At 43.3% G+C, this 14,062-nt stretch overlaps 1 protein-coding gene across 2 annotated transcripts in view; it reads right to left on the bottom strand.

Moving 5' to 3' along the window:
* Positions 1-14,062, bottom strand: part of LOC144693279 (transmembrane protein 87A-like) — an 87,832-nt gene that overhangs the window by 57,326 nt on the left and 16,444 nt on the right. For both annotated transcript variants that reach the window (XM_078563017.1, XM_078563016.1), the window contains exon 5: positions 6,757-6,807. In XM_078563017.1, the coding sequence (XP_078419143.1) occupies positions 6,757-6,807 (51 nt within the window). The remainder of the gene's footprint in view (positions 1-6,756; positions 6,808-14,062) is intronic.

Raw genomic sequence — 14,062 nt, forward strand, 5'->3', positions numbered from 1 at the left:
GCTGAGAGCTACTTATATTGCACATTCAGAGAGGTGTTCGCACCACAGGCTAGGAACATAGAGGCAGAAAGGGAATGGGTGGCCACCAGACAGTCCAAGAGAACCAGACAATGCAGAAATCCCAAGGTCCCACTCACTAATCGGTTTTCTGTTTTGGATGCTGGTGAGGGTGTTGGTTCCTTTGGGGGGGTGGGGGGGAAATGAGTGCAATCAGCCAAGTTTGGGGCACCATGGGCAGCTCAGCTGTACAGGAGAGGAGGAAGAAGAGGGGAAAAGGAGTAGTGATAGAGGATTCGTTAGTTAGAGGAACGGGCAGGCATTTCTGTGGTTGTAGATGTAACTCCAGGATGGTACGTTGCCTCCCTGGTGCCAGGGTCAAGGATGTACAGAGCAGCTGCAGGACATTCTTTTGGAGGGTAAACAGCTAGAAGTCATGGCCCATGTCAGTACCAATGACTTAGGTAGGAAGGGGGATGAGGTCCTGAAAGCAGATATCAGGGAGCTAGGAAGGAGATTGAAAAGCAGGATCACTAAAGCAGTAATCTGAGGATTACTTCCAATCCTTCGTGCTAGTGAGCATAGAAATTGGAGAATTGAATGACTGAACATGTGGCTGGAGAACTGGCGCAGGACAGAGGGCATCAGATTTCTGAGGCATTAGGACCAGTTCTGGGGCAGATGGGACCTGTACAAGATGGGTGCGCTGCACCTTAGCAGGATGGGAAATAACATCCTCACAGGGAGATTCGCTAGTGCTGTTGGGGAGGGTTTAAATTAGATTGGCAGGGGGATGGAAACCTGAGAGGGAGTTCAGATTCAAGGGAAGCAAAACTGGTGAAAGGAAGTAGAAAATTAGAAAGCAAAAATAGAAGACAGACGAAGCACAGGCAATCATCAAATAGGATCAGAATAGAGAATAATGTTAAAAAAACAGAATTAAAGGTACTCTGAATGCACATAATGCACAAATTGAGGTAAATGGGTATGATTTAATTGCCATTACAGAGATGTGGCTACAGGGAGACCAAGATTGGGAATTAACTATCCAAGGATATTTGGCATTTAGGAGGGATAGGCAAAAAGGAAAAGGAAGTGGGGTAGCACTTTTAATAAGAGATAAGTATGTTGGTAAGAGAGGATCTTAGATCAAAGGATCAGGATGTAGAACCAGTTTCTGTGGAGCTAAGAAACAGCAAGGGGAGCAAACATTGGTGGGAGTTACTTATAGGCCACCAAACTGTAATGGTAATGTTGGGGCACGGTATAAATCAGGAAATTAGAGATGAATGTAACATGGGTGCTACATAAATAATGGGCGACGTCAATTTACACAGACTGGGTTGACCAAATCAGCACTGATGCTCTGGAGGAGGAATTCCTGGAGTGTGTATAAAATGGGTTTCTGGAGCAGTACATTGAGGAGTCAACTAGAGATTGGGCTATTTTGGATTTAGTGTTGTGTAATAAGAAAAGGTTAATTAATAACCTTGCTGCAAAGGAGCCCTTGGGAAAGTGACCATAATATGATAAATTTTTGAATTAAGTTTGAATGCAATATAGTTCATTTTAAAATCAGTGTCTTAAATCTGAAGAAAGGAAATTATGAAGGTATGAGGAGCAAATTGACTATGATGGATTGGGAAAATACACAAAGATTTGACAGTAGATAGGCAATGGCTAGTATTTAAAGAAATACTAGCCATTGCCTGTGACTACAGTCGACAACGGATATACATTCCTTTAAGGCACAAACACCCAAAGGGAAAGGTAAATCAACCGTGATTAACAAAAGAAGTTAAAGATTGCATTACATTAAAGGAAATGACTTCTAAGGATGCTAGAAAAGTGGTAAGCCTGAGGACTGGGGGCAAAGGAGACCAAGAAATTGATTAAGAAAGTGAAATGAGAATATGAATGCAAACTAGCGAATAACATAAAGGTGGACTGAAAATGTTTTTTTAGGTACGTGAAAAGGAAAGGATTAGCTAGGACAAATGTGGGCCCATTACAGGTGGACGCAGGAGAATGTATTGTGGAGAACAGGGAAATGATGCAGAAACTAAACAGTTACTTTGTGCCTGTCTTCATGGAAGAAGATACAGAAAATCTCCCAGAAATACTAGGCAACCAAGGGACTTGTGAAACTGAGAAACTAAAAGAGATTAGAATTAGTAAAGAGGAAGTACTTGAAAAGTTAACTGGTTGAAGGTTGATAAATCCTCTGGACCAGATGAGCTTCATCCCAGAGTGTTGAAGGAGGTGGCTAGAGAGACAGCGGATGCATTGGTGGCTATCTTTCAAAATTCTTTAGATTCTGGAAAGGCTCCTGTGGACTGGAAAGTAGCAAATGTAACCCCACTATTTAAGAAGGGAGGAAGAGGGAGAATGGAGAACTACAGACCTGTTAATTTGACTTCAGTAGTAGGGAAAATGTTAGAATCTATTATTAAGGATGTGAGAACTGGACATTTAGAAATAAATGGTAAAATTGGACAGTCAACATGGATTTATGAAAGAGAAATCATGTTTGACAAATCTGTTGAAGTTCTTTGAGGATGTTACTTGTATGAATGGATGAAGGAGAACCAGTGGATGTAGCGTATTTGGATTTTCAGAAGGCTTCTGATAAGGTTCCACACAGGAGGTTAGTAAATAAAATTAGAAAGCATGGGATTGGAGGAAAATACTAGTATCGATTGAGAATTGATTATCAGACAGAAAGCAGAGTAGGAATAAATGGATCATTCTCAGGATGGCAGGCTGTTACTAATGGGGTACCGCAAGGATTCGTTCTAGGTCCACAGCTGCTCTCAATCTATATAAATGATTTGGATTTGGGAACCAATAGCAATATTTTCAAATTTGCTCATGACACCTAACTGGATGGGGATGTAAGTTGTGAAGAGGATGTAGGGAGGCTTCAAGAGGATTTAGACAGGCTAAGTAAATGGGCTAGAACATGGCAGATGGAATATAAAGTGAAATAGTGTGAAGTTATTCACTTTGTAGAAAAAACAAAGGAGAGTATTTCTTAAATGGTGAGAGGTTGGGAAGTGCGAGCGTCTAAAGGGACCTGAGGGTCCTTGTTCATGAGTCATTAAAAGCTAGCATGCAGTGCAGCAAGCAATAGGAAGGCAAATAGCACGTTGGCCTTCATCTCAAAGGGATTTGAATAGAGGAGTAAGGATGTCTTGCTGCAGTTGCATAGAGCCTTGGTGAGACCTCACCTGGAGTATTGCACAGAGTTTTGGTTCCCTTATCTAAGGATATACTTGCCATAGAAGGGGTGCAATGGAGGTTCACCAGATTAAGCCCTGGGATGGCAGGATTGTCTTATGAGGAGAGAGTGAGACTGGGTCTGTATTCCCTAGAGTTTAAAAGAATGAGCAGTGACCTCACTGAAACTTACAAAATTCTAACGGGGTATGACAGGGTAGATGTAGATAAGGTGTTTCCCCTGGTTGGTGCGTCTGAAACCAGGGGACATGAACTCGGGGTAAGGGGTAGGCCATTTATGACTGAGATGAGGAGGAATTTCTTCACAGAGGGTGGTGAATCATTGGAATTCTCTCACCCAGAGGGCTGTGGAAGTTCAATCATTGAGCATGTTCAAGACAAAAACCAATAGATTTCTGGAGACAAATGACATCAAGGAATATGGAGATAGTGTGGGAAAGTGGCACTGAGGTACATGATCAGCCATGAACAAACTGGATGGTGGAGCAGGCTCATCAGGCCGAATGGCCTACTCATATTCCTATTAGCGAACCAGATAAGATTTTATGACAATCCAGTAGTTTCATGGATCATTAGAGATTAGACATCAATTAATTTAAATTCCTCCAGCTGCCAGGTTGGGATTTGAATTGCTGTCTATGGACCTCTGGATTACTAGTCCAATAACATTACCACCATGCTACCAGTCCCATAGGAATAACTTTAAATTAAGAATCATAATCAGACAATGTTATTCCCGCCCCGGTTAACTGTGCTAGTCATCACAGAAAGATGATGTTATGTCTAAAGTAGAGACAGCAATTGTGAAACCTGATTGGCAATTGAACTGGTCAGCGTGTTGCTAGAACAAATGTGAGTTTTGCCATGTTGGCGTAAAATATTATGATATACCCTCAAGTAGGGAACGTCTTAATGGAAACTAAAACATTAATAAATCTGGAAAATGCATGCTTAAGTGACACAAAGAGCAAGAAACTAATCATTTTTAGTAATATTTAACATTTTGATCTTCCTGACTGCTATTTTAATGTAGCTGGTTTTGTATTCCTTATGGGTGAAAATGGGAAATATTGTCCTTCAGCTTGGAAAACATTTTAAGTGAAAATCCATACTGAAAATAGTATACCCAATGAACGTTATGGAAATAGTTGTTCAATGTGTGATAATGTGCACTCTGCGAAAAGTGAGAGCGAGCAAAAGTTACGGATTGACTTTGCTGGCTTGAAACAATTGGAGGGAAAGGAAATCTCCAAAATTAAATTGGTAGGTGCAAGGGATCAACTCCCTAATCATTTTACAAAAAGTAATGCACATACAAAGAAATTGTTAGGGGTTCTAAAGAAAAACATTGCACAATGTAATGTTAAGCCCAGAATATGGTAGTTTTTGATTAAATTTGTTTTGAAATTTTGTGTTGTGCGTAACAACTTTCATTTTTATTTAAAGAGAAAGAAGGGGAACTTAATTGTAAATTAATTGCATTTAATTGTATGCAGGTGGTGGGCATTAACTCGGCATTCATTTGAGCTGTAATAAATAGACACAAACTAAGACTGTGGTTGTTGGGTTAGGAGGTGTAATACTTACAATGTGTAGTTCTGTTAATAAAAATAAAATTGTGTAAGAATTGGCTCCAGTTCTATCCTTCTCCAACTGGCTTTCTGGAATAGAAAATCCAGTGGAAGGTTACAAGTTGCAGAAGTTGCAGGGTTATTGTGGGACAGGATAATCCAGTAATTTGAATGAGAATGAGGATTTTAAGTTCAATGCATTTGGGAAAGGGGTAAGGACAAGGGAGACAGGCTAGTGAGGTTTAGTCTGGGGAAGGATATGGTGGCTGAGTTTTAGACAGATCGTGGCGGCTAAAATTGAGTTGGTAAAATACTTGGGCTGTTTTAACTGCTGTTCTGATGACAGGTCATTGACCTGAAATGTTAACTCTCTGTTTCTCTCCGCACACATGCAGTTTGACCTGCTGAGTATTTCCAGCATTTTCTGTTTTTATTTTGAAGTGTAATCGTTCTAAAAAATTTTTTACAGCAATGTTTCCACAAATTATATTTCACAAGTGACTTTGTACCTTAGTTCCTTAAGCGTTAAAGCAATGTTTAAAACAAACATTGCAGACCCAGCTGAAGGACAAAGCTCAAAGTGCAGACAACCAGCAAGGATGAAAAGTGCAGGGCTGAAGCCAAGTCAACTTTTTGTTAGAGGGGGTAGAGGTTAGAGATTGGGGGCAGTTGGATGAATGGTAGATAAATGGCTTGCACTGGCTCCAAAAGGCCTAGAGCCAAACTGTAAAGAAATGGAAGCTGATTTTGTAATGTGCAAATGTTGGTTCCCAACACTTCCGCCTTATACAGCTACCAGCCTTGACAAATGTGGCGCTAAATGCACATCATTTCTGCTGACCTGTGCATTAGTTGTGGGCACACAAACATAAACCTAAAATGACTGGACGTCAGTGCAATACTCAATCTTTTTTAAACCACATTACTCAATTCTTCACAACATTGATTTATTACCACACAGTGTAGAATGCACTACAAATCACAGCTGAACATTACTTACAGCCTCAGTATGGAGCCACTGGGTACATTTGAAACTGATGTTTACTAGCTGCTAAATTAAATGAGTTTATAAGATAAAAAGCAGTCCAAGCCCATGTGCAGCAAGACCTGGACAATATTCAAGCTTGGGCTGACAAATGACAAGTAATATTTGTGTCACACAAGTGCCAGGGAATGACCTTCTCCAACAAGAGAGAATCTAGCCATTTCCCCATGACATTCAGTGGCATTACCATCGCTGAATCCCCCACTATCAACATCCTGGGGGTTACCAGTGATCAGAAACTGAACTGGGAAAGCCATATAAATACTGTAGCTACAAGAGCAAGTCAGAGGCTGGGAATTCTGCGGAGAGTAGCTCCTCCTGACTCCCAAAAGCCTGTCCACTATCTACAAAGCACAAGTTAGGAGTGTGATAGAATACTCTCCACTAGCCTAGATGAGTGCAACTCCAATAACACTCAAGGAGCTCGACACCATCCAGGAGAAAGCAACCCGCTTGACTGGGACTCCATTCACCACTTCCAACATTCACTCCCTCCAATAACAATGCACAGTGGCAGCAGTATGTATCATCTACAAGATGCACTGCAGCAACTCAAAGGCTCCTTCAACAGCACCTTCCAAATCCGCGACCTCTTCCACCTAGAAGGATAACAGCTGCAAATGCATGGTAACACCACCATCTGCAAGTTCCCCTCCAAGCCACATACCATCCAGACTTGGAACTATAACACTATTCTTTTGCTGTTACTGGGTCAACATCCTCCTTTCCCAACAGCACTGTGGGTGTACCTATACCACATGGACTCCTGCTGTTCAAGAAGGCAGATTACCACCACCTGCTCAAAGGCAATTAGGATGGACAATAAATGCTGGCCTAGCCAGTGATGCCCACATTTCTATGAACGAATAAATAAGAAGAAAACTAACCTCAAGATGCACTCACCTCTTTCAGGGGCTCCAATTTCTTCACATGGATTAAAGATGAATGGGAGAACTGAAAAAGAAAAATGACATTACCATCTTGAAAAGAGGCTGCAAGGGGGTAGAAGTTATGCTGTTATATAAAGCTCTGGTAAGATGACACCTGGAGTGCTGAGAACAGATCTGGGCATCACACTTTAGGAAGGATATAACAGTCTTGGAAGGAGTGCAGTGTAGATTTGGCAGAATGATTCCTGGGTTCCAAGAGTCAGGCTACAAGGAGGTTACATAAATTGGGGTTGTATTGCCTGTTATTTAGAAGTTAAGAAGTTAGAAGTGATTTGACCAAGGTTTTCAAGATATTAAGGAGACACATGGGCCAGATAAACTTTTCTGCTGTTAGGGAGTCTAGGGCTAGGGGACGTAGTCTGAAAATTAGAGTCAGACCTTGAAAAAGTGATGTTAGGAAACACTGAGCAGGAAAAGGCGTGCGAGGAGACAGGAGACTATGCTTGGGTGAGACAGAGACCAAGTGAGTAGTGAATTAGGTTCAGGTGGGAATTTGGTGCATGGGGGAAAAACAGATATAGCATATATAGGAATTATTCTAAGTAAATTAAGAAGGTAATTAAGTTGCCTAAATAACATAAGTAACAATAACAGGACAGGATATGTTGCAGCTGTGGAATGTGGGAGCTTTTGGATGCCAAGGCAATCCATGACAAACACATTTGCAGAAAGTGTAAGCAGCTAGAGGAATTCCAGACCGGGATTATTGATTTGGAAGTTGAACTGCAGACAATGCACAACATAAGGGAGGGCGATAAATACCGGGGCACTTTGTTCTGAAGACAGACACATCCCTTAGAATCAGTTTTGGTCAGCAGTGAGGGACAAGAGCATGTGACTGAGAGTGAGGCAGGTAAAGGGACCGAGCAGACAGTCATGGAGGAGCCTCAGACTCATAACTGTCAAACAGGTTTGTGGTGCTCACAACCTGTGTGGACAAAAGCAAGGTGGATGAGCAGGCTGGCCATGGCACCATGGTATAGGAAGCTGTTCAAGCAGGGGGAGCAAACAGGAATGTAGTGGTAAAAACAGCAGACAGCATAGGGAGGGGGATTGACATCGTTCTCTGCAGCAAAGAGCGAGAATCCAGAAGGCTGTGTTGCCTACCTGGTGCCAGGGTTCGGGACATCTGCTCAGGACTGGAGAGGAGGTCCATGTAGGTACCAATGACATAGGCAGGACAAGGAAAGAGGTTTTGAATAGTCAGTATGAGGAGCTAGGTACCAAATTAAGCAGAATCTCAAACGTAATAATCTCTTGATTGTTACCTGAGCTACGTGCAAATTGGTATAGGGAAAATAAGATTCGAGAGAAGAATGCATAGCTCAAAGCCTGTTGTGGGAGAAGAGGGTTCTAGTTCGTGGGGCACTGGCATCAGTACTGGGGAAAGTAGGTGCTGTTGGGACGATCTACACCTGAACCATGCTGGGACCAGTGTTCTAGCAAGCCACATAACTAGGGAAGTAGAGAGGGCTTTGACCTAAACAAGTAGTGGTGAGGGATCAAGCTTGGGTAGATGTAGCAAATCAAGGGGTAGAGTCAAGGCAGCAGAGCAAAATAGTAATATGGGAAATGAGTGTCAGAGAATGGCAGGAAGGGACAGAGAGAAAAAAACCTAAGAATATACCAACAGTCAAGGCTAGATGTTACAATAACAAAAAGACAAAACTAAATGCTCTGTATCTGAACATGCGTAGTATTCATAACAAAGTAAATGAAATGATAGCGCACAATGAAGTAAATAAATATGATCTGATAGCCATTATGGAGACATGGCTGCAGAATGAAAAGGATTGGGCCCAGAATATTGAGAGGTACATGACATTCAAGAAGAATAGAAAGCTTGCTAAAGGTGGACAGGTAGCACTGTTAATCAAGGATGGCATTGGTGCAATAGTTAGAGATGACCTTGGTTCAGGAGATCAAGCAAGATCAAGTAGAATCGGATTGGGTGGAGATGAGGAATAGGGAAAGTCGTCACTAGTGGGGGTGGTCAACAGGCCCCCTTAACAGTAACCACAGGAAGAAATTTTGAGTGCTTGTGATAAAGGGGCAGCAATAATCATCTGCGATTTTAACCTACATATAAACTGGAAAAATCAGATTGGCAGTTGTAGCCTGGATGAGGAGTTCTTAGAATGCTTTTGAGATAGTTTCTTAGAGTAGCATGTTCTGGAACCAACCAGAGAGCAGGTCATATTCGACTTGGTATCGTGTAATGTGACAGGATTAATTAATGACCTCAGAGTAAAGGCACCCCTAGGTAGCAGTGACCACAATATGATTGAATTTTACATTCAGTTTGAAAGGGAGAAGAGTGGATCTAAGACTAGTATTTTAAACTTAAATAAGGGCAACTATGTGGGCATGAAAGCTGAGCTAGCTGAAGTGAACTGGGATACTAAGCTAGAGGATAGATCAATAGAGAAGCAATGGCAGACATTTAAGGGGATATTTCAAAATACTCAGAATAAGCATATTCCCACGATAAACAAAAATTGTAAGGGGAGGGCTCACCATCTGTAATTAACTAAAGTAGTTAAGGAAAGCATCAAACTTAAGGAAAACGCATATAACTGCGCAAAGATGAGTGGCAGGTCAGATGATTGGTTAGAATATAAAGAATGGCAGAGAATGACTGAAAGGTTAGTCAGGAGAAAGAAATTAGACTATGAAAGGAAACTAGCTAGAAATATAAAAATGGATAGCCAGATTTTCTACAGGTATTTAAAAAGGAAAAATGTAAAGTGAGTGTCAGTCCTCCAGAGAGTGAGAATGGGGAGTTAATAGTACATAATAAGGAAATGGCGGATGAAATGAACAAATATTTTGCTTCTGTCTTCACCATCAAGGATACAAAAAATATTCCAGTAATAGCTGTAAATCAGGAGGTAGAAGGGAGAGAGGAACCTGGTGAAATTACAATCGCTAGGAAGCAGTACTGAGCAAACAAATCTCAAGGTCCTGATGGACTTCATCCTAGGGTCTTAAAAGAGGTGTCTCATGAGGTAGTAGATGCGTTGGTGTTAACTTTCCAAAATTCCCTAGATTGTGGAAAGTAGCAAATATAACCCCTTTATTCGAGGGAGGGAGGCAGAAAACAGGAAACTATAACAATAAAAACAGAAAATGCTAGAAAAACTGGCCATACAGACTTGAAATGTTAACTCTGTTTCTCTCTCCACAGATACTGTCAGGCCTGCTGAGTTTTTCCAGCATTTTCTGTCTTTATTTCAGATTTCCAGCATCTTCAGTATTTTGCTTTTATTTAACAGGAAACTATAGGCCAGTTAGCTTGACTTCTATCATGGGGAAGGTGTTAGAAAAATCATTGAGGTGGTAATAGCTGGACACTTGGAAAAACTCAAGGTCATCAGGAAGAGTCAACATGGTTTTGTGAAAGGCAAATCATGTTTAACCAATTTATTGGAGATCTTTGAATTAACATGTGCTGTGGATAAATGGGAGCCTGTAGACGTACTGTACTTGGATTTCCAGCAGGCATTTGATAAGGTGCCACATCAAAGGTTATTGTGGAAAATAAAAGCTCATGATGTAGGGGCATCTACATTGGGGGAGCAAAGGTATGGTAGCTAAATTTGCAGATGGTACAAAGATAAAAAAGAAGATATGTTGTGAAGAGGACATAAGGAGGTTGCAGACAGATATAGAGAGGTTGAGTGAATGGGAAAAAATCTGGCAGATGGAGTATAATGTGGGAAAATGTGAAGTTGTTCACTTTGGCAGGAAGAATAAAAAAGCAAAGTATGACTTAAATGGAAACGACCGCAGAATTCTGAAGTGCAAAGGGATCTAGGTGTTTTAGTGCATGAGTCACAAAAAGTTAGTATGCAGTTACAGCAAGCAATTAAGACGGCTAAAGGAATACGAGCCTTTATTATGAGAGGAATTGATCATAAAAGTATGCTTCAGTTATACAGGGCATTGGTGAGATCACATCTCGAATACTGTGTACAGCATTGGTCTCTTTTTTAAAATTCATTCACAGGGCGCGGGCTTCGCTGGCTGGGCCAGCGTTTATTGCCCATTCCTAGTTGCCCTTGAGAAGGTGGCGGTGAGCTGCCTTCTTGAACCGCTGCAGTCCATATGGTGCAGGTACAGCCACAGTGCTGTTAGGAAGGGAGTTCCAGGATTTTGACCCAGCAACAGTGAAGGAACAGCAATATATTTCCAAGTCAGGATGGTGAATGATTTGATGGGGAACTTCCAGGTGGTGGGGTTCCCATCTATCTGCTGCCCTTGTCCTTCTAGGTGGTAGTGGTGGGTTAGGAAGGTGCTGTCTAAGGAGCCTTGGTGAATTCCTGCAGTGCATCTTGTAGATAGTACACGCTGCTGCTACTGTGCGTCGGTGGTGGAGGGAGTAAATGTTGTGGATGTGGTGCCAATCAAGCGGTCTGCTTTGTCCAGCTTCCTCAGTGTTGTAGGAGCTGCATTCATCCAGGCAAGTGGGGAGTATTCCATCACATGCCTGACTTCTGCCTTGTAAATGGTGGACAGGCTTTGGGGAGTCAGGAGGCGAGTTATTCGTCGCACGATTCCTAGCCTCTGACCTGCTCTTGTAGCCACAGTATTTATATGGCTAGTCCAGTTCAGTTTCTGGTCAATGGTAACCCCCAGGATGTTGATAGTGGGGGATTCAGTGATGGTAATGACATTGAACATCAAGGGACGATAGTTGGATTCTCTCTTGTTGGAGATGGTCATTGCTTGACACTTGTGTGGCGCGCATGTTACTTGCCACTTGTGAGCTCAACCCTGGTTATTGTCCAGGTCTTGCTGCATTTGGACATGGACTGCTTCAGTGTCTGAGTTGTCGCGAATGTCACTGAACATTGTGCAATTATCAACGAACATCCCCACTTTTGACCTTATGATGGAAGGAAGGTCATTGATGAAGCAGCTGAAGATGCTTGGGCCAAGGGCACTACCCTGAGGAACTCCTGCAGTGATGTCCTGGAGCTGAGATGACTGACCTCCAACAACCACAACCATCTTCCTTTGTGCTAGGTATGACTCCAAACAGTGGAGAGTTTTCCCCGATTCCCACTGACTCCAGTTTTGCTAGGGCTCCTTGATGCCACACTCGGTCAAATGCTGCCTTGATGTCAAGGGCAGTCATTCTCACCTCACCTTGGGAGCTCAGCTCTTTTGTCCATGTTTGCACCAAGGTTGTAACGAGGTCAGGAGCTGAGTGGCCCTGGCAGAACCCAAATTGGGCGTCGAGTGAGCAGGTTATTGCTAAGCAAGTGCCACTTGATAGCACTGTTGATGACCCCTTCCATTACTTTACTGATGATCAAGAGTAGGCTGATGGGGCGGTAATTGGCTGGGTTGGATTTGTCCTGCTTTTTGTGTACAGGACATACCTGGGCAATTTTCCACATAGCCAGGTAGATTCCAGTGTTGTAGCTGTACTGGAACAGCTTGGCAAATTGTGGAGCACAAGTCTTCAGTACTATTGACGGAATGTTATCAAGGCCCATAGTCTTTCCAGTATCCAGTGCCTTCAGCCGTCTCTTGATATTACGTGGAATGAATCGAATTGGCTGAAGATTGGCATCTGAGATGCTGGGGACCTCTGGCGGAGGAAGGATGCAATGCATTGGACATGGTTCAGAGGAGGTTTATTAGATTGATATCTGGAATGAGCGGGTTGTCTTATGAGGAAAGGTTGGACATACAGGGCTTGTTTCCACTGGAGTTTAGATGAGTGAGGGGTGCCTTGGTTAAAATATATAAGATCCTGAACAGTCTTGACAAGGTGGATGTGGAAAGGATGTTTCCTCTTGTGGGTGAATCCAGGACTAGGGGGCACTGTTTTAAAATTAGGGATCGCCCTTTTAGGACAAAGATGAGGAGAATATTTTTTCTCTCGGAGGGTTGAGACACTTTGGAATGCTCTGCCTCAGAAGGCAGTGGAGGCGGGGGTCATTGAATATTTTTAGGGTGGAGGTTGATTGATTCCCTTGCCTAACAAGGATCAAAGATTATTCAGGGTAGGTGGGGACGTGGAATTCAAAACACAAACAGATCAGCCATGATCTTAGCGAGCGGCGGAGCAGACTTGAGGGGCCGAATGGCCTACTTCTGCTTGTATGTTCGTATTTACTGTCACACACAAAGGGTGGTGGAAGTTTGGAACTCCCCACCGGAAACACTATCAATTGTAAATCTTCAATCTGAGATTGATATATTATTAACCAAACTTATTAAAGGATATGCAGCAAAGGTAGGTTTTTTGAGTTTGGTCGCGGATCAGGCAGGATCTCACTGAATGGTGCCACAGCTTCTGTTTTTAATTTAGATTTCCAGTATCTGCAGTAATTTGCTTTTATTCCATTTGCCTTCCTAATTATCTGCTATACCTGCATGGTAAGATTTTATGATTCGTGTTCAGGGTTACCCAGATCCTTCTGTACTGCAGCATTCTGCAATCTCTCTCCATTCAAATAATCTTATTTTCTATTCTTCTTGTAATATTGGACAACCTCAGTGCCGCAAACCCCCTCCGCGTGCGCACCCTGCAGCACTGCAATTCCCTCCGCGTGCGCACCCTGCAGCACTGCAATTCCCTCCGCGTGCGCACCCTGCAATTCCCTCTGCGTGCGCACCCTGCAGCACTGCAATTCCCTCCGCGTGCGCACCCTGCAGCACTGCAATTCCCTCCGCGTGCGCACCCTGCAGCACTGCAATTCCCTCCGCGTGCGCACCCTGCAGCACTGCAATTCCCTCCGCGTGCGCACCCTGCAATTCCCTCTGCGTGCGCACCCTGCAGCACTGCAATTCCCTCCGTGTGCGCACCCTGCAGCACTGCAATTCCCTCCGCGTGCGCACCCTGCAGCACTGCAATTCCCTCCGCGTGCGCACCCTGCAGCACTGCAATTCCCTCCGCGTGCGCACCCTGCAGCACTGCAATTCCCTCCGCGTGCGCACCCTGCAGCACTGCAATTCCCTCCGCGTGCACACCCTGCAGCGCTGCAACCCCCGTGTGTGCAAACTGTATCGCCGTAACCGTCTTCATGCTTGCAAATTACAGCGTTGCAATCTCCTCCACGTGTGCAAACTGCAGAGTCGCAACACACTCCGCACGTACAAACTACAAAATCGCCCCTCCGTGCTCACAAACTAGAGCTGCCTCCTCCACTCATACAAACTATAAAATCTCACCCTCCTCACGCACAATACAGAGCCCACCCAATAAACACACTACAGTGCTTACACCTTGCACTGTGAGATTC

This window comes from Cetorhinus maximus, chromosome 18 (genome assembly GCF_964194155.1).
Source record: "Cetorhinus maximus chromosome 18, sCetMax3.hap1.1, whole genome shotgun sequence".
Classification (NCBI taxonomy): domain Eukaryota; kingdom Metazoa; phylum Chordata; class Chondrichthyes; order Lamniformes; family Cetorhinidae; genus Cetorhinus; species Cetorhinus maximus.